Source organism: Orcinus orca, chromosome 3 (assembly GCF_937001465.1).
Source record: "Orcinus orca chromosome 3, mOrcOrc1.1, whole genome shotgun sequence".
In the NCBI taxonomy this organism is placed as follows: Eukaryota; Metazoa; Chordata; class Mammalia; order Artiodactyla; family Delphinidae; genus Orcinus; species Orcinus orca.
The window spans coordinates 151,516,976-151,537,429 of record NC_064561.1 but is presented as its reverse complement, the minus strand read 5'-3'; the positions used below and the strand labels follow the sequence as shown (position 1 = coordinate 151,537,429).

General features: G+C 39.5%; 1 protein-coding gene, 1 long non-coding RNA gene and 1 pseudogene across 2 annotated transcripts; 2 read left to right on the top strand and 1 right to left on the bottom strand.

The window, feature by feature from the left end:
• Nucleotides 1-410: 410 nt before the first annotated feature.
• On the bottom strand, nucleotides 411-5,033 carry LOC101285507 (kinetochore-associated protein NSL1 homolog; annotated as a pseudogene).
• A 1,340-nt stretch (nucleotides 5,034-6,373) lies between these two features.
• On the top strand, nucleotides 6,374-14,925 carry LOC125964041 (uncharacterized). Its single transcript, XR_007476559.1, has 3 exons — nucleotides 6,374-6,582; nucleotides 12,094-12,264; nucleotides 13,496-14,925. It is a non-coding gene; the product is annotated as an uncharacterized LOC125964041 (long non-coding RNA).
• Nucleotides 14,926-17,077: 2,152 nt separating this feature from the next.
• On the top strand, nucleotides 17,078-17,611 carry LOC101286944 (60S ribosomal protein L21-like). Its single transcript, XM_033421208.2, has one exon. The coding sequence runs from the start codon at nucleotides 17,093-17,095 to the stop codon at nucleotides 17,573-17,575; it is 483 nt and encodes a 160-aa protein (XP_033277099.1). The 5' UTR covers nucleotides 17,078-17,092; the 3' UTR covers nucleotides 17,576-17,611.
• The last annotated feature ends 2,843 nt before the right edge of the window (nucleotides 17,612-20,454 follow it).

Sequence of the window (20,454 nt, the reverse complement as noted above, 5' to 3'; positions counted from 1 at the left end):
GTGCAGCAACAAAGGCCCAACCCAGCCAAAAATAAATAAATAAAGACACAGACCTACTAGAGAATGGACTTGAGGATATGGGGAGGGGGAAGGGTAAGCTGTGACGAAGAAGTGAGAGAGTGGCATGGACATGTATACACTACCAAATGTAAAATAGATAGCTAGTGGGAAGCAGCCACATAGCACAGGGAGATCAGCTTGGTGCTTTGTGACCACCTAGAGGGGTGGGATATGGAGGGTGGGAGGGAGGGAGACGCAAGAGGGAAGAGATATGGGAACATATGTATATGTATAACTGATTCACTTTGTTATAAAGCAGAAACTAACACACCATTGTAAAGCAATTATACTCCAATAAAGATGTAAAAATAAATAAATTTATTAAAAAAAACAACAACCTATAAGGCATCCAAGTGTTGATGGTATTTAAGGACAGTAAAAATTTGCACTCTTAATGACCATTGACAGACTTTGTGTAAATATTTAAAAAAATATATGCTTTTCATTGACTATAGATGAAAAGGTGAGGGAAGAAACACAATATTACATCATACCCCAGCATAGAGCTACTATATTTGTATAAAGGAATCACTAGTTATCTGTTGTTTTAATTGAAGTCCTGTCTAGGCATTAAGCTGTAATCTAAATGTTGATAGTGCCTAATTTCTACTCCCAAGATAAACAGAAAGACCTTATGTATCAAGACTGATTCTCTTTGGCCTCAACGGATACCATTTTCTCTGGCGGCAGTCTTTAGTTCCCTTCCTTCTCAGTACCAAGTCAGTGGTTTTCCTAGCAGAAGTCTCCACTGGTGTGGTTTTTACTTGTGCTATAAAGCTCTCAGGTTTAACATCTGGTTTCCTATAACAACCCGAAGAAGACTTCTTGGTGGACTTTCTGGAGCCAGATAATAGGCTGCATCTTTAAAACTTGGGAAAAATCCATCTCCTTGTTCAATTAATGCAGGCAAGGACTTCGTAGCTTCACTCATCTCCTTAGCTATTGTTTCTTCTCTGCATTTCAAGTTTTCCATACGAGGGGCTGGATCAGGGTCATATTTTAGGTCCAATGGATGTACAACAGGTTAGCACTGCTTCAGAATTTCTTGTTTTGCTTTTATGATTTTGATGACACATTGAAGGATCTTTCTGGGATACTGCTTACTGTTTTGTGGCTACATGGACTGTGATTTCATCAAACTGGTTTTCAAGGACTTTGATATCAGAATCCATAAGCAATTGTCTGAAGCTTCCTGCCATGCTTGCCCATGAATGTTGACATTCTCTTGCACAGCTGATTCAGAAGTCCACTGCGCATCTTGCAGCAGGGGCTCCCGAATCTCCTCTGGCAGCGCGTCCCCGAGGTTTTGCGCAGAGCTGCCACCAGTTCTAGCATTTCCATCACTGCCCGCTTTGAGGTGCAGCGCACTTGCAAGTCTTTTCAGGAGGTGGCAGGGACCGAGGCCCTGTCATCTATCGCAGCTACTCTCTCCATGTCCCATAGAGGAGAAAGAGCCACCGACTCAAGCCCTCTCCCGTTTTCCAGCTTCAACTGTCTGAAGAGAAGATTTTGAATGGCGCTGCAATGAAGAGAGGATTTTAGAGTATCTACTCTTTTAAATAATATAAGGTTGCCATTGTAATCTGGTCTGGGTATTGCCTGCTCCTAAACTGCACAAGAGCCATAAAGTTTTCTATTATTCTATAATGGGACTATAAAATAGACTGTCTCTTTAATCCAAGGTGTTAACATTCTTCACACCCTTTTCGCAAATCTTCTTAAATTTTAAAGCAGAGATTTCATAATTAGAGTGTGTGTAAAAATCACTCGGGGTGGTTGTTAAAGTTGTATATTGTTGGGGCTCCCTGCAGAGATTCTGACTCAGTAGGTCTGGAGTAGGTCTATGCAATAGCCTCTTAACAGGAACTCACTGAGGCAGAAGATCCTGGGGCCACATTCTGAAAAACCCAGATCCAGACTGGGCTGCAAACCTGTTTTTCCGGCGCTCAGAGAAAGATATTTTCATCTGGGCCAGAAATCCAGGCTGGGATAATTTCTCCTCGTTATCATTCTTATTAAACTCATTATTCCTCTTCTGCTGGAAAATCTGGCACTGAAAAGCTGGTGTAATATGATAATGAGATAGAAACTTTTAGCTGTTTAAGATTAGGGCTGTTTGGGCTTCCCTGGTGATGCAGTGGTTAAGAATTTGTCTGCTATAGGTATAGCTGATTCACTTTGTTTTACAGCAGAAGCTAACACAACATTGTAAAGCAATTATACTCCAATAAAGATGTTAAAAAAAGAAATCTACCTGCCAGTGCAGGGGACACAGGTTTGAGCCCTGGTTGGGGGAGATCCCACATGCCGCAGAGCAACTAAGCCTGTGCTCCGCAGCTACTGAAGCCCGCACGCCCTAGAGCCCATGTTCCACAAAAGAAGCCACCGCAATAAGAAGCCCGTGCACCGCAACGAAGAGTAGCCCCCACTCGCCGCAGCTAGAGAAAGCCTGCGCACAGCAATGAAGACCCAGTGCAGCCAAAAATAAATTAAAAAAAAAAAAAAAAAAAAGATTAGAGCTGTTTTACCTATAGGCTTCTGTATCGAGCACTTCTCATTTTGCCTGCAAGTTTTGTATCTGATTAAATCTAAAAGACATCCTTTTATTTTTCAAAATGTGCTTCTTTCTCTTTGTTCCATGGCTAAGACTTGATTTTTTGCTCAAGCCCCAATTCTTTCTTCCTTTTGTCCTGTGTCACCTGTATATGTAGTATCATTCTGTCACTAATGGAAGACAACTTTACTGGTGATTAATGCACTATGCTTTTTGGCTCGGGTCCTGATTTGACAGCCCTGCATCTCTGTGCCTCGCAGACCAGATCAATTTCTCTGGGATGCAGAAGCAGAGAGAAAGGAGAATAGATGAAGATACTGAGACATGCATATCGTCCAGAGGGCCCCTGCCCCTTATCCCCCGTTCTGGGTAAACCCCCAACCCTACCCCTAGGCCCCAGGTGAGCAATAAAACCCAAAGAGAGATTCGAATACTGCATGTCTTTAGTATCTCTCACACTTCCCATAATTGGAAGAGTGAAGGGATCATGCAAGAGAGGAGGAAATATTAATAAAAAAACTGCATCAGTTAATACTTCAAATATCATTCCATCACAACAGTAGCCCAGGTAGTGTGGACAGAGTGACAAGCGCAGCTTGAGGAAGGGCAGAATTTAAGGGACAGGCAGAGGATCAGTGATGTATACAGAGGAGGACTGGATGGGGAAGCTCTGGGTGGGGTGTTTCAGGAAGTCAGCAGAGACTGTCTTATCAAATTAGGGCCAATTTCCTTACTTTTAGACTAGACCTACTTTTGGTGTTTTTAAGATAAGGAATGAGATGAAAGTTTCAGAAACGAAGAGATAGAACTGTCAAAGGATTATTCTGTTGCCTCTTTATTCTGCCGAAACCATATTAAAATTATTCCAATACTAACCAGCCGAGTGCAGTCCTGGGCAAACTGGGAGTGTGCTGCTGGGGATCCTGCTGTGAGCAGAGTTGCCGGCCAAGAGCCCTCTGTAGGGACCCACCGCGGTGGTCCAGAGACCGCACTCTGGGCAGGCTCTTCCGAGTCAGGGACTCAGCATGGTGAGGGTCCCGGAGCCGGGCCAGTCCTTCCCACGTGTGGGGACCCTGCCAGGCAGTCTTGGCTCTGGGGCTCCTTGTTGGCCTGGCTGAGACTTTCTCTGAGCTGCACTGTAGTCCTATGCTCTCCCTCACCAGTCCCCACTCCCTTCTTTCTTGCCTTGTCTGACCTGCAGGCAGTATGAGCTCTCCCCACTTCTGCGCCCTCCTCCCTTTCTGTGTCACTGACTTTTCACGGACTTGAATTCTATCTTAGCGTCTGCTTCCTGGAGGACCTGAACTGGCACAAGTTATTTGTGAAAACTGTTTCTTCTTTCAGTGTCTGAGCTGTCTTGGACACACCTACTTCTCCCCCTCCCCATTTGTGAGAAAGCAGACCCAGGGAAGCTTTGCTATAATTCTTGAGAGTCTGCTCCAAAAAGGGAGAAATGTTTTGACTCTTTTAGTTCCTTTAGGATGGACATTAATTTTGGATGTGGAGATATTTTTTTTTTTTTTTTGTGTGTGATTCACTTTATTGCAATATTTGCTTTATTGCAGTTGTCACGAACTAAACTGGCAATATCTCTGAGGTATGCTTGTATTGTGGTGCTAGTAGGGATAATTACTAAATCCATACTCTTTTTTGGAGAACTGTTGCTCAGTCTCTTAAACCTGAAGCCACATTCTGGGAACCTTCATCATGTTTGTAATATGAGTAAAGATAAAAATAAAGAGAAAAGATTGTAACCAGGAAGAAACTAACTCCTGAAATAAATTTCATTGGGTAAGCCTAGAGGTGGGATCCGGGAAGACTGAATCATTTTAATAAGGGGGTTTTTGCTGGAAGAGTATCTATAATTGACCGTAACAAGGTGGTATCAGGGAGAATTAACCAGAAAGAACTTCATTGGAGAAGTTCTGGTTTTATTTATATGAGATAGTAAGAATGGTATTTGGGGCATGGTCACAGTAACTAGGAGAATAAAAACCTTACTTCTAACCCAAGAACTTGTTCCCCATAAGATGGCTACAGAAGTACAGAAGAGAACCAAGTTTCAGTCAAATATAAGCACTAAAAGGAACTTGATTACCATGGAATGAGAATTATAAATACTATAGAAGAAGTCTGGGAAAGATGTTCCCAGCAGATTTCCTAATAAATGTTTCACTGGGCTCCAAGTTGAGTCCATATATTGCACAGAAGTCCTGCCTAAATAAGAGGTCTGTGTAAATTCTTCAGATTATCAACATATGAAAGAGTTTGGTTTCCATAAGGAGTTATCCTATTTGAGGCATTTTGCCTCACCCCTTATTATTATTTGTGTGTGTGATTTGATTCACATACCATAGTACTCACTTTTAAAGTGTAAATTATAGTGCTTTTTAGTGTATTCACAAAGGTGTACACCCATCACCAATGTCTAATTACTGAGTATTTTAATTACCCCCAAAATAAATCTCATACCATTAACAAGTCATTCCCCATTCCCCCTCTCCTCCAGCTCCTGGCAACCACTAATCTACTGTTTGTCCCTATAGATTTGTCTCTTCTAGGTATTTCATATAACTGGAATCATCTAATATTTGTTCTTTTGTGTCTGGCTTATTCTACTTATTATAAGGCTCATTTACGTTTTTAAGGTAATTATCAATATGTATGTTCCTATGACCATTTTCTTAATTGTTTTGGGTTTGTTTTTGTAGATCTTTTTCTTCTCTTGTGTTTCCCACTTAGAGAAGTTCCTTTAGCATTTGTTGTAGAGCTGGTTTGGTGGTGCTGAATTCTCTTAGCTTTTGCTTGTCTGTAAAGCTTTTGATTTCTCCATCGAATCTGAATGAGATCCTTGCTGGATAGAGTAATCTTGGTCATAGGTTCTTCCCTTTCTTCACTTTAAATATGTCATGCCACTCCCTTCTGGCTTGTAGAGTTTCTGCTGAGAAATCAGCTGTTAATCTTATGGGAGTTCCCTCGTATGTTGTCATTTTTCCCTTGCTGCTTTCAGTAGTTTTTCTTTGTCCTTAATTTTTGCCAATTTGATTACTATGTGTCTCAGCATGTTTCTCCTTGGGTTTATCCTGTTTGGGACTCTGCGTTTCCTGGACTTGGATGGCTATTTCCTTTCCCACATTAGGGAAGTTTTCGACTATAATCTCTTCAAATATTTTCTTGGGTCCTTTCTCTCTCTCTTCTCCTTCTGGGACCCCTATAATGCTAATGTTGTTGCATTTAATGTTTTTCCAGAGGTCTCTTAGGCTGTCTTCATTTCTTTTCATTCTTTTTTCTTTATTCTGTTCCACAGCGGTGAATTCCACCATTCTGTCTTCCAGGTCACTTATCCATTCTTCTGCCTCAGTTATTCTGCTATTGATTCCTTCTAGTGTATTTTTCATTTCAGTTATTGTATTGTTCATCTCTGTTTGTTTGTTCTTTAATTCTTGTAGGTCTTTGTTAAACATCTCTTGCATCTTCTCGATCTTTCCCTCCATTCTTTTTCCGAGGTCCTGGATCATCTTCACTATCATTATTCTGAATTCTTTTTCTGGAAGGTTGTCTATCTCCACATCATTTAGTTGTTCTTCTGGGGTTTTATCTTGTTCCTTCATCTGGTACATAGCCCTCTGCCTTTTCATCTTGTCTAGCTTTCTGTGAATGTGGTTTTTGTTCCACAGGCTGCAGGATTGTAGTTCTTCTTGCTTCTGTCTGCCCTCTGGTGGATGAGGCTATCTAAGAGGCTTGTCGAGATATTTTTTTAACAAGAGCTTTGCATGCATGCATATTTCATCTGTTGCCAGGTGTCAGCTCTGTTCCTTGCTTAATGACAATGAGGAATCATTCATAATTTACTATTCTCATTTGTAGCCCACAAGAAAGAAGAAAAAAATCATTAATGATATGGTGTGTGCTGGGATATTGCTTTAGGTTCCTGGGACCTCTTGCAACATTGGCCAAAGATTAGTAAGGTAAGAACTGAGACGTGACCCGTTGCGTTGTGTGGTTTTTGTCAGTACAGCTTTAGGGAGAAAAGGGCACAGAAGCCAGACTGGGGAGGGTTGAGATGTGAATGGAAAGTGAAGAAGTGGACACTTCAAGAAATTTGATTTTAAAGGAAAGTGCTGTACTTACTGGATCAAGAAAATTTTTCCTTCCTCACCCTCCCCCCTTTTTTCTTCTCTTCTCCCTTCCTTTTCCTTCTCCTCCTCATTCTTCTTCTTCTTTATTTTTTTTGGCTGTGCTGCATGGCATGTGGGATCTTAGTTCCCTGACCAGGGACCCAACCCATGTCCTCTACAGTGGAAGCACTGGAAATGTGGAGTCTTAACCACTGGACCGCCAGGGAAGTCCCATCTTCATTCTTCTTCTAATTCTTTTTTTTTTTTTTTAAGTCCAGGGTAACATAATATTTGACAAAAAGTTCAAACAATATAGAAATATATGGTGTAGAAAGTCCCTCATAATTCTACCCTCTGGATAGCAGGAGTTCTCAATATTGTCTGCATATTAGAATCATCAGGGGAGATTTTTTAAAATCCTGATGCTGAGCCCACAGCCTGTGTCAAAGATACAGAGATCTCTGGGAGTGGCACCCAGATATCGGCATTCTTTAAAGCTCTCTAGGTGATAATGACACACAGTCAAGGTTGAGAACCACTACTCGAAGTGTGGCCTGTGGACCAGGGGTATCAGCATCAGCATTCAGCAGAACCTCAACTCTGCAACCCTTCTACCTAATGAATCGAAATCTGCATGCTAACAATATCCCTTGATATTTCATATGCACAATAAATTTGTTTTTACATTTATGGTCAGTTGATTTTTTTAAATTGAAATATAGTTGACTTACAATGTTGTGTTAGTTTCTGAAGTACAGCAAAGTGATATATATATACATATATATGTATATATATATATTCTTTTCAGTTTCTATTCCATTATAAGTTATTACAAAATATTGAGTATAGTTCCCTGTGCTATGCACTAGGTCCTTGTTATTTATCTGTTTTATATATAGTAGTATATGTATATGTTAATCCCAACCTCCTAATTTATCCCTCTCCCCCTTTCCCCTTTGGTAACCATAAGTTTGTTTTCTATGCCTGTGGGTCTATTTCTGTTTTGTAAATAAGTTCATTTTGTATCTCATACGCACAATGAAAATTGAGCAGCACTTTTTAGAGAAAAATCACTAAAAGAAATAAGGAAGGCTTTTTTTTTTTTAAGATGGAATGAACTCATGCTTACAGAGTTACAGAGAGGAAGAATCTGTAAAGGGGAAAGAATAGAAAGTATAAGACAGAATGTCATAATTGGTAGGACAATGTCCCAGAAGAGGTAGGAGGGATAGAATTGGCAGCTGGGAAAAATGAACTTTGAAAAGAAAAGGGAATTTGTCTTCTTGGGACACTGGAAGGAAGAGGGAGTGAATGATAGACTTGCAGGTAGGTTTGAATTGTGGGGGAAACTGGAAGTTGATGGTATTGCCACCTGATGGCCTTTGTTTTCTGCTTTCCCCAGGGAAGTAGGAGGAGAGGCCCTCTGTGAAAAACGAATGGGGCAAAGAGGAATAATGGCTATTGAAGCCCTACTATGTGCCACAAGGGGTGTTACATACAAAAAGCCTATATACTCCTTCCAATAGCCCTAAGAGAGTCCTATTATACAGACGGGGAGATCAATCCTCTGCTGGCTTCTCCTTTGCTCAGTCTCTGCACATCTATCCTGAGGTTTCCTCTCTATTTCTTCATTCCTTTGGTGACATCACTCAGTCCCCTGACTGTGAGTGTTATCTACATGACTTTGCCTGCAAAGTCCCCCCCGCCCCCGCCACCCGCTCCCCACAATCTACATTTCTAGTCCTGACCTGTGTTGTGAACTCCATCCAGTTGTTTACTTAACATTTCCATAGCATGCCTGATAGAAATCTCAAACTTATCATGGGCAAAAGACAACCCTTCCCAAACTTGCAACCCTCCTCCATAGCCCACTCCCTTAATTATAATAATGCCCAAACCCAGGACTTCTGGCAGTGTCTTCCCTCCACCTCCCTCCATCCCAAATCACCAAGAAGTCTTGTCAATTTTATCTCCACAACATTCTAAGTCCATCCACTTCTCTAAGATCTCCACTCGCACTAGTCCCATCTAAGCCACCATCACCTCCTATGTGGACCACTGCACCACTGCAGTAGCGTTCTACCTGCCCTCTCTGCGTCCGCTGCTGCCGCCCTGCAACCCAGTCTCTGAATCTCAGCCAGACTGAGGTATACACACATGGTGTATACACATGGCAGTTTTAAAACATATAAACAAATAGAGTAGTATCACAAATCCCCTTAATCTTATCATAGCAACTCCAAAAATTATCAATAACTTGTCAATCTTTTTTTAATCTCAACATTTTTCTTTTTTAAAAAAGCATTTAAAAGCAAATTTAAGATGCCATATTATTTATTTTATTTTATTTTATTTTATTTATTTTTTGCGGTATGCGGGCCTCTCTCTGTTGTGGCCTCTCCCGTTGGGGAGCACAGGCTCCGCACGCGCAGGCTCAGCGGCCATGGCTCACGGGCCCAGCCGCTCCGCGGCATGTGGGGTCTTCCCGGGGCACAAACCCGAGTCCCCTGCATCGGCAGGCGGACTCTCAACCACTGCGCCACCAGGGAAGCCCCAAGATGCCATATTATTTCAACCACGCATATTTCAGTAGATATCTCTAACAGAGGAGGATTTTAAAAATTAAAACCAAAATGCTCATTACATTCTCAGTGCTGCACGGGTTTATATATCTTATCTCATTTAGTCTTCGTAATAGTCTTGAGGGGAGGGTGTTGCTAGATGATTTCACCTACAGGAAAGTGTAGATTTAGAGAGTCCTGGCCCAAAGGGCTGAAATTTGAAGTGGGAGTCCTCAAATTCCCTGTCTGCTGTGCGTTCCACCCATTATGACTTCTCTTTCCTGTGTGAGGTCTCCTCTACACATTCCTTAGTGCCTTACATCTAGTGATCTTGCAACATTTTAAGAAAAGAGAAAATAAAAATGGGAAGAATCTATATTTTCAGATTTTCCTGCTTAAATTTTTCTCTAAAATTTAGGGAAAACATCATTATACTGCCACCTTCTGGATCTTTTGAATGCTAACACATCAATGACAATATAGATATTTAAAACCACATCCATCCAACTCTAATCTAGGGCTGACATATTAAACTTTGTATAATTAAAATTATCTCTTTAGTTAATTGGAAAAATTTTCTTTAAACAACTTAATACATATTAAATATAGAGGCTAAAAAGTAGATGTATTTAGAGGTCAGTTATTTTTGTTTCTAGGGGCTGGAGGCAAACGTACATAGCTAAAATTTACAAATAATTCAACTGTCATTCAACCAATGACAGTTTTAAAAATTAATGTTAATAGAGGTGTTGGCTAGAAAAGCATTTCCACTGCTGGTGAGAGTATAAATTATCGCAGTCTTTTGGGAAGGCAATTTGATTGCTTATTTAAAAAGTAAAAATAAACTATCTGTAACTTTTTTGATGTATATATCTTTGAATAAGATGTATAATCTCACCTTGTTTATAAAGGACTAGAAAAACCCAGCATGCTTAAGTAAATGATGTTACTGCATCTATGCAATGTGGTTCTTTGAAGGTGCTTAAAAATAATGGTGTAGTTCTAAATACACTGGTAATAATAACTAATAATGACTGATATTCTAAGAGGTTTGTTTAAAATATTTTGGCCTAGAACTGGAAGATGCTATGCAAATTAAATACTCTTTCATATTTTTTACTAACAGATATTTATGTAGCAAAAAACTACATTTGGATTTCTGCCTCTAAAAGAGTGATAAACTCAGCTTTTAAAAAATGGAACATGAGGCAATAAAGTCCTCAATCTTAGCTTCATAATCAATGGTACAATAAATAAGATAAAGATAGTTTGAGTGTAAGTTATATTTTGTGGTTTCTACTCAAGAAAAGTTTAAACTAACAGGGAGAAAAACTTAGTACTCCGTGAAATCCATGCCATGAAGCCAAATTTACAATGCAATGTCTTTTTACTTACCTTTATTATTTAACAATAAAAGATTGACTAGGCACAGTAATCATGACTGGTATTTGTCAAGTCTTTTCTATGTGCTAAGTGCTGTCCTAAGTGCTTAGCATGTGAGAAGTCAGTTGGTCTTCTCCATGACTTTGGAAAGACAGTATATAGACAATATTTCTATTTAATGAAATTGAGAGTGAGGAAAGTTAAGCACATGGTCAAATCAGGAAATGAGTCCAAATATTCTGAATTTGGATGCAGTGCTTTTTTTTTTTAATTACACCCAAATGCGTCAAAAGGGAAAAACATACAGGTGTATATGCCTATATTAGAATGCTTGGTAATACATATGAAGTGCCAAGTACACTGCCTGGCATATTATATTGATAAATACTCAAAAAAGGTTGACTATAACTCTTGTTATTTTTATTATGTTGAGAGGACAATAAAGGTAGGTCTCTGACCAAGTGACAGAGGCAAGCATCCTTCCCACTCAACACTTCCACTGAAAATTCTCAATTGCATTGTAATGTCTTCACACTCATATGAAGCATAAGCCCCGTGAGGGCAGGAGTTTTCTCCATTATGTTCACTGTTATCTCCTGAGGCCTATAAGACAGCTCATATTAACTTCTCAGCAAACATTTGACACCTAGATTGAGAGACCAGAAGATTTTCTTGCTCCTTTTTTCTTCTTTTTGACTGTGCCATGTTAGCTTACTATTGTTTTGCTCTTCTGTATAATTTGTACACTTCACAGTAGTGCTTCCCAAGTTTTAGTGGTTATGAAACCTCCTGGGATCTTGCTAAACATGTAGATACCCCCCAAAAAAGGAGATCCTCAGAAAGCTCCATTATGTATTTATATGCCCTCATAAATGGACCTCCACCCCAAAATTTGGTTTGGACATCAAAACTGATGATGCATACACGTATCAAGAGAGTATCAGAATACGTAATGAAGCTTTCTGGGGGAAAAAAGACCTGGGCAGGCTTTCCAGCTGGTCCAAAAATGGCTTGAGAGAGCAGGGAAAGAGAGGCTTGGGGTTTTGTTGTGTTTAGGGGGAGGGGCTGGAATAGGTCTCTTCCAGGAAGTTGCACACACCACCTTTGCTAATATCACTTTGGCCAGAAGTTAGCAATATGGCCTCACCTAACTGCAAGGGAGATTATGACATGTAGTCTTTATTTCAAGTCATAGTGTGTCCAGTTCAACATCAGAGTTCCATTACTATATAACAAGGGGAGAACGAACATAAAGGGACCAGAAGCAGTCTCTGATCCAGTTACTAAATAGACGTTAGGTGGAGTAACATCAATTATTTCAAGTCATCCGTGTATGGTTTACTACTCATAATTTCTAGTTAGTGTTCCAAAGGTTGCTATTTTTGTACCTTACTCTGGGTTTTATTATGTTCCATAGCAATGCTCGGTGAGCTGAGGAGATAACGCTTAAGGGAAAAGAGTATTTATTTATTTCTGGCAATGTGCCAGGCACCTGAATGGATACTTTCACATATATTTTCTCATTTGGAAGAGCCAAGAGAGAAATAAGAAAGAGTTCTCTCATCCAAGGTCAACTATAGGCAAAATGGTAAGTAAAGTAGCGTTTCTTTTCTTTATTCTTTTTCTCCTTTTGCATTTCATAATATTTTATTTATTGATTGAAGTATAGTTAATTTACAATATTGTGTTAGTTTCAGGTGTACAGCAAAGTGATTCATATATATATACATATATACATATATATTCAGATTATTTTCCATTATAGGTTATTATAAGATATTGAATATAGTTTTCTGTGTTATACAGTAAATCCTTGTAGCTTATCTATTATATGTACAGTAGTTTGTATCTGTTAATACCATACTCCTAATTCATCCCTCTTTCCTTTTCCCCTTTGGTAACCATAAGTTTGTTTCATAAGTCTGTGAGTCTGTTTTTGTTTCGTATATAGATTCATTTGTACCATTTTTTAGATTCCACATATAAGTGATATCATGTAATGTTTGTCTTTGTCTGACTTACTTCACTTAGTATGATATTCTCTAAGTCCATCCATGTTGCTGCATATGGCAATACTTCATTTTTCTATGGTTGAGTAATATTCCATTGTGTATATATATATATATATATATATATATACACCACATCTTCTTTATCCATTCATCTGTTGGTGGACACTTAGGTTGCATGTCTTGGCTATTGTAAATACTGCTGTTATGAACATTGGGGTGAATGTACCTTTTCGAATTAGAGTTTTCATCTTTTCTGGATATATGCCTAGGAGTGGGATTGCTGGATCATAAGGTAGCTCTACTTTTAGTTTTTAAAGGAATTTTCCATACTGTTCTTCATAGTGGCTGCACCAATTTTTTCCACATCCTCACCAGCACCTGTTATTTCTTGTCTTTTTGAGAATAGCCATTCTGACCAGTGTGAGGTGACAGGTAAGGTAGCTTTTCTTTCATAACTTGTGCTTTCCTTTTCAATAGATGTTTTCTAAAGTGTGTTCTGTGTATTTATTTTTCTACAACAGAATGTCCAATGTAGAGCATAACTGAAAATATTCAATCGTGCAAAATGGTATGTAGGACTTAAGTTCAAATGGAAAACATAATTTGTCAAGATAAATACTTGAACGTAATTTGAGGTCTTACAGAATAGTATTTCAATCAGATTATCTTTAAATCCAATTGGCTGAGCTGCCTTATATCTAGACCCCAAATTACAGTTATTCTTTCCCTGCCTAAACTGAAATAGTCAGCATGTAGAAGCATCAGAGCCAGTGGTTGGGTGTGATCATAATTGATTCTTGTTTCTAGAGCTTTCCCTAGCAACCTGCCTTGGATAAAAAGACACCAGAAATTTCTCAAAGGCCAGTGGTTCATATGGTAAGTATGATGAGTACTCTACGTGATTCCCTTGGTTTCCATTTCTAGTTAGACAGCATCTAGATGGCTTTCTTCAATTTATCATACAGGACAAACACAGGGGCTCCATGCAGCCCCTAAGAATTTTGAATAAAGTGCCTAGAAAAAGGCTTATGTGCCTGCATTTTTCTTTTTAAAGAACTTATTATTTATTTATTTACTTATTTATTGGCTGCATTGGGTCTTCGTTGCTGCACGTGGGCTGTCTCTAGTTGCAGCAAGCAGGGGCTACTCTTTGTTGCCGTGCACGGGCTTCTCATTACGGTGGCTTCTCTTGTTGCAGAGCACAGTCTGTAGGCGCATGGCCGTCAGTAGTTGTGGCACGCGGGCTCAGTAGTTGTGGCTCACAAGCTCTAGAGCACAGGCTCAGTAGTTGTGGCGCACGGGCTTAGTTGCTCTGTGGCATGTGGGATCTTCCTGGACCAGGGCTCGAACCCATGTCCCCTGTATTGGCAGGCAGATTCTTAACCACTGCACCACCAGGGATGTCCCCGCCTGCATTTCTGAAAATCTTCCTCCAGCATTCAAGGGCCCCAGGAGACACAACATCAACTCCTTTGTGCCCACATTACAACATCAACAATTGGCTCACAGTATCACGGGGGTAGGAAACCACCTAGGCTTTTAAATTCTGCTGCCTTGGCAGATTTTCCAACATCAGATACAAATTGGGTTCTGGGAAAATCTGATGAGGGGAAGAAGAAGAGTGAAGTGGCTACAGCTGTTGCACGAAGGACCAAAATACCTTGGTGCTGTGTGTGCTTGTATTCCTCCTAAGAACCTCTGCTTGTAGTTATCCTTAAAGCAAAGTGAAGGGCTCAAGTAAGGAAACATCTGTTGACACTTGTCATAGTGCCCTTCCAGAAGGAACATACTCCTACTCTTTGGGAAGATGGAATATACAGTCCACTCTGCCTTTGTAGAAGGAGTTAGCAGTAACCTCTCTGTTCCCATGCTGCCGCTTCGCCCACTTGATCGGACCACTGCAGCCTTGGAGATGGCAGCGGTGATACTGCAGTCAAGAAACCCCTTGTAAAGTAGATGACCTTTCAAGTTTTAACCTTTTTTTTTTTCCGGCCGTGCTGTGTGGCATGCGGGATGTTAGTTCTACGTCCAGAGATCGAACCTGTGTCCCCTGCAGTGGAAGCACGGACTCTTAACCACTGAACCGCCAGGGAAGTCCCAACTTTTAACCTTTTTTTATTCCAGTTTTATTGAGACATAATTGACATAAGGCACTGTATAAGTTTAAGGTGTACAACATAATTATTTGACTTATATACATTATGAAAAGATTATCACAAGTTTAGCAAACATCCATCATCTCCTAAAGATACAAAATAAAAGAAAAAGAAAAAAACTGTTTTTTCTTGTGATGAGAACTCTTAGAATTTACTCTTTTAATGACTTTCATATATAACACACAGCAGTGTTAATTATATTAATCACATTGTACATCACATGCCTGATACTTATTTATCTTATAACACGAAGTTTGTACCTTTTGACTGCCTTCATTCAATTCCTCCTCCCCCATCCCCTGACTCTGGTAACCATAAATCTGATCTCTTTTTCTATGAGTTCTTTTGTTTGTTTGTTCTTGAAGTATAATTGACCTATAACACTATGTTAGTTCCTGGTGTACAACATAGTGATTCGATATTCTATACATTTCAAAATCGTCACCATGATAAGTCTAGTTACCATCTGTCACTATACAAAGACAGGAGATGACCTATTTACTCATGGCAGCAGAATGGGCTGGAGGAGCTTGTAAGGCCAGAGTGGGAGCTTTGAGATCCAGGAATGTTGGTATCACTGGCTCAGCCCTGACACAGACTGAAAGGCTAATATGCTTAATTTCTTTCTTATATCTTTTCCTTACCTTTCTTTTCTCTTTCCCTCTACATAGTCAGTATTCTTTCAAGTAGGACTTTGAAGTTGTCCAGCCTGGGGGAGGATGGTTTGAAGCAAAGAATAAATTGTTCAAGTTGTAATTTCAGGTGTCATGAGAGATAAATATTGGGGTTAAGGGTATCTGGAAAATATGCCTGAAAATTGACATGGGGGAATTTTTTTGGGTTGAAAGAGAAGTGAAAAAAGAGGGCAGATGACAGAGGCTGGGACACATGGAAAAGTTTTTTCAATGACCTAATGTTGCCACTAATTCATGAGAAATACTGCCTTAATGTCTTGAATTTATCCTAGAAGAATTAGGCTCAATAGCTCCTTTCATTACCTGGGAGCTTAAATCATGAGTGGCATCTTTTTCCCATATATTTTTGAAAGATGCTTTCACATAGAATATAAAACGTTTTAGAAATTCAATTTTATTTATGGGCAGCATCATATTTTTTATACTCTTGCTGAAGAAACTTAGGGTAAGTAGAGGGTCAATTTTATCTTTTCTTTTTTTAACCAAGGGGGCGTATCACTCAGCAGAGTGCTTAGTTGTTATGAGAGTGGAAAAAAGTTCCTCTGGTATAAGGTGTGGGGAACCTATTGGATTTAAAAGGATAATAAGCTTTCTTCTTGAAATAGGCCTAATCAACATACTTTATTGGGGGCATTCATCAATAATGAATCAAACGCTAGGCAAAACTTTTCCTGAGAGAGTTAGAAACTCTCTGGCTGGAGTTGAACCCTGGGATCTGGGGTTGTGTCTTTGAATGTTATTCATTCTGCAAAATGCTCTGAGTACCTACCTTGGGCCCAAATGCAGAGAATCATTGGGTCTTGGAAATGTACTCGTTTGGGGAAACACTTAAATATCTCTGCTGGAACAAGGGTCACATAATCACTCCACCATGCAATGCTTAATGGTAAAAGAGAGTGGGGATGTGATCTCACTGAGTGCAGGACTGTTTCTAAGCAGAGTTTTTAAGGGTAATGAACGCTGGCTCTGCAGGTTCTAAATGTGAGTGAACAAGATGGAATTTGGTCAACAGTTGGAGGAGTTGGCCTCAGTAACACGCAGAGTTCACCTGTGGTAACAAAGGGTAAGACAGAGTATTTGGGCTTAGATGCTGGTAGGTGCATCGTTGCACAGTGGGAGTGTGTGGAAGTCCTTTAAAATTGGTTCCATTTTTTCAATGAAATAAGAAAGCAGTTGATTAAGAACAAATGTGAGATAGTAGATCTTGAAACTATGAGGGGGAAAGTAAGTATGAAATAGTTATCAACAAGTCAGTGTAAGAATTCCTGGATTTTTTCAGTCTAAGTTATACGCACCAGCTTTCCCCACTGCACCCCCTACCTATCCCTAGCATCCCAATTTATCAATATTAAGTAAAAACCAGTAAAGAAAGATTCATGACAAGACAAATAAGAGAGGAATGTCATAGGGCATAGACATGCAAGACAAACACTGGTTAAGCCCAGTATTGATTCTACTAAGCCTTATGGGGCTAAGAGAGAGCTCTGTTCCTGCCACTTAAAATCTTGTTAGGCTTTTCAGCTGGAACCACCATCTTCCCGTAATTCGCCAAAATGACCAACACAGAGGGAAAGAGGAGGGGCACCCGCTACATGTTCTCTAGGCCTTTTAGAAAACATGGAGTTGTTCCTTTGGCCACATACATGCAAATCTACAAGAAAGGTGATATTGTAGATATCAAGGGAATGGGCGCTGTTCCAAAAGGAATGCCCCACAAATGTTACCATGGCAAAACTGGGAGAGTCTACAATGTTACCCAGCATGCTGTTGGCATCATTGTAAACAAACAAGTTAAGGGCAAGATTCTTGCCAAGAGAATTAATGTGCGTATCAAGCATATTAAGCACTCTAAGAGCCGAGATAGCTTCCTGAAATGGGTGAAGGAAAATAATCAGGAAAAGAAGGAAGCCAAAGAGAAAGGTATTTGGGTTCAACTGAAGCGCCAGCCTGCCCCACCCAGAGAAGCACACTTCGTGAGAACCAATGGAAAGGAGCCTGAACTGTTGGAGCCCATTCCCTATGAATTCATGGCATAATGGGTGTAAAGAAAATAAAAGACCTGGACTGTATAAATGTTTCTCTTAATTGAGTATAAGTGTGTGACCCCCCTTCCCCAAACAAATATTTAAAGCACACACACACACACAAAAATCTTGTTAGCATCAACTCACCCATCTTCACATCCATCCCATTGCTCCAAAAGACACCAGTTTAGTTCCAGGGCTGAGGTTGGGGCAGAGGCTCCTTTCTTGTTTAGAATGCCTGCCTGAGAGTATTCTGAACCAATGTTCTCTGATAAGCATCTCAGGGATTCTAGAGATCAAAAAAGACTCAGTATGAGTCCAAAGTTATCTTTCTTCTCTTCAGGACTCTAGTAGAGAAACGTGAGGTAGAATTTCTAGCTACTGAGTTAGGACTATAAAGAAGCAACACACTAACCGGAGAGAAAATACATTGGTTCAGTGAGGGTATGTGGAAGCTCTCTCTTTTGGTTCAGTTTTCTCAGGGAGGTAGAGAAGAAGGTTATTACCAGAGAGTGAATTTGTGGAAAAAGGTTTAGAAAAAGAAGTGTGAAATAGTCAGGATGAAGAATTGAATGGACTAGGCAAAGTAGTGTGATTACCATTTAAAGGCCCACTTGAGGTTCATAATCGTCACTTTAAAGTAAGACCAATCACAGGGTACAGGAAAAGAACAGGCAGACTGAATTTAATAAGCGTTGCGGTTTTGACATATATATTAGGGATAATTGACAGGGTGGAATGGGGAGAATTGGCAAGGGTAGTTTTGACTGTAAGAATCAAAGATTTCTTACACTGAAAGACTTGTGGATAACTGTTTCATCTTTCTTCTCTCTTTTCATCCATCCAGTCATAAGAACATATATTTGTATTTCTTATATTTGCATGAAAGAAACACTGGAAAGACACCCCAAACAAACACAAATGGTTACTTATACAAATGTTTACTAGTAGGAGGGTAAGGTGACATAGATGGAGTCCTTCCAATCCTTCACAAAATTTTCCCAAAAATTGAAGAGGAGGGAACATGTTCCAACTCACTCTAGGAGGCCAGTATTACTCTGACATGAAAACCAGAGAAAGATATAACAAGAAAAGAAAGCTACAGAACAATATCCCTTATTAGTATAGATACAAAGTTCCTCAAGAAAATACTAGTAAACTGAATCTGACAACATATAAAAAGGAGTACATACCATGGCCAAATGAGGGTTTATTCCAGGAATGCAAGGTTGGTTCAACATATGAACATCAGTTAAAGCAATATATCATATTAAAACAATAAAGGACAGAAAGCCCGCAACCATCTCTGTAGATGCAGGTGAGATGCACCATTTCATGATATAAATACTTAACAAAATAGGAGTAGAAGGGAACTTCTCCAACATGATAAAGAGAATTTATGAAAAACCCACAACAAAATCACATTTAATGGTAAAGGAATAAAAAAAGTTTTCCTCCTAAGATGAGGATTTTCAACAAGGATGTTGAGACAATTCAATGGGTAAATAGAAGTCTCCTTAGGGCTTCCCTGGTGGCGCAGTGGTTGAGAGTCCGCCTGCCGATGCAGGGGACATGGGTTTGTGCCCCGGTCCGGGAAGATCCCACATGCCGCGGAGCGGCTGGGCCGGTGAGCCACGGCAGCTGAGCATGCGTGTCCGGAGCCTGTGCTCCGCAACGGGAGAGGCCACAACACTGAGAGGCCCGCGTACCGAAAAAAAAAAAAGTTTCTTTAACAAATGGTACTAGGACAACTGTATATCCATAGACAAAAGAATGAAGTTGGACTCCTACCTCAGACCATATACAAAATTAACTCAAAATGAATGAAGACCTAAAAAGAGCTATGAAACTCTTTGATAAAATATAGGGCTAAATTTTCATGACCTTGGATTTGACAGTGGATTCTTAGCTATGACACCAAAAGCAAGGGAAGAACAAAAAAATTAGATATATTGGACTTCATCTAAACTAAAAACTTTTGTCCATGAAAGGACACTATCAAGAAAGTGAAAAATGACCTATAGAATGGGAGAAAATATTTGTAAATTATATATCTGATAAGGGTCTAGTAACTAAAATATGTAAAGAACTCTTACAACTCAATAACAAAAAAACAAGAAACCAAATTAAGAAAATGTGTAAAGGACATTACTCCAAAGAAGAAATACATATGGCCAAAAGGCACATGAAAAGATGCTCAATATTATTAGTTATTAGAGAAATAAAAATCAAAGCCACAATGAGATACCATTTTGTAACCTTTCAGATAGCTGTAAGTAAAAAGTTGGACAGTAAGAAGTGTTGCTGAAGTTGTGGAGAAATTAAAACTTTCCTACATTGTTGGTGGGAATGTAAAATGGTGCAGCTGTTTTTGAAAACAGTTTGGTAGTTCCCCAAAATGTTAAGCAAAGAGTTACCATATGACTCAGTAATTCTGCTCTTAGGTATAGTCTCAAAAGACATGGAGACATGTGTCCATATAAAAACTTCTTTACGAATGTTCATAGCAGCATTATTTATAATAGCCCCAAAGTGAAACAACTCAAATATCCATGAACTGATGAATGCATAAACAAAATGCAGTACAGCCATAGAATATTACTCATCCATGAAAAGGAATAAAGTACTGATACATGCCACAACATGGGTGAACCTTGAAAACATTGTGCTAAGTGAAGAAGTCAGAAACAAAAAGCCACTTGTTGTATGATTCTATTTACATAAAGTGTCTAGAAGAGGTAAATTCATGGAGACAGAAAGTAGATTAGTTGTTTCCAGGACCTAGAAGGCTGTGGAAAATAGGGAGTGACTGCTAAGGGTTACAGGATTTCTGTAGATAGTGGTGATGGCTTCACACTCATGTGAATATTTTTAAAATCACGGAATTATAC

Excerpts from the sequence above, each read along its gene's own strand:
- LOC101286944 (XM_033421208.2), top strand. The coding sequence starts at position 17,093 with ATGACCAACACAGAGGGAAAGAGGAGGGGCACCCGCTACATGTTCTCT.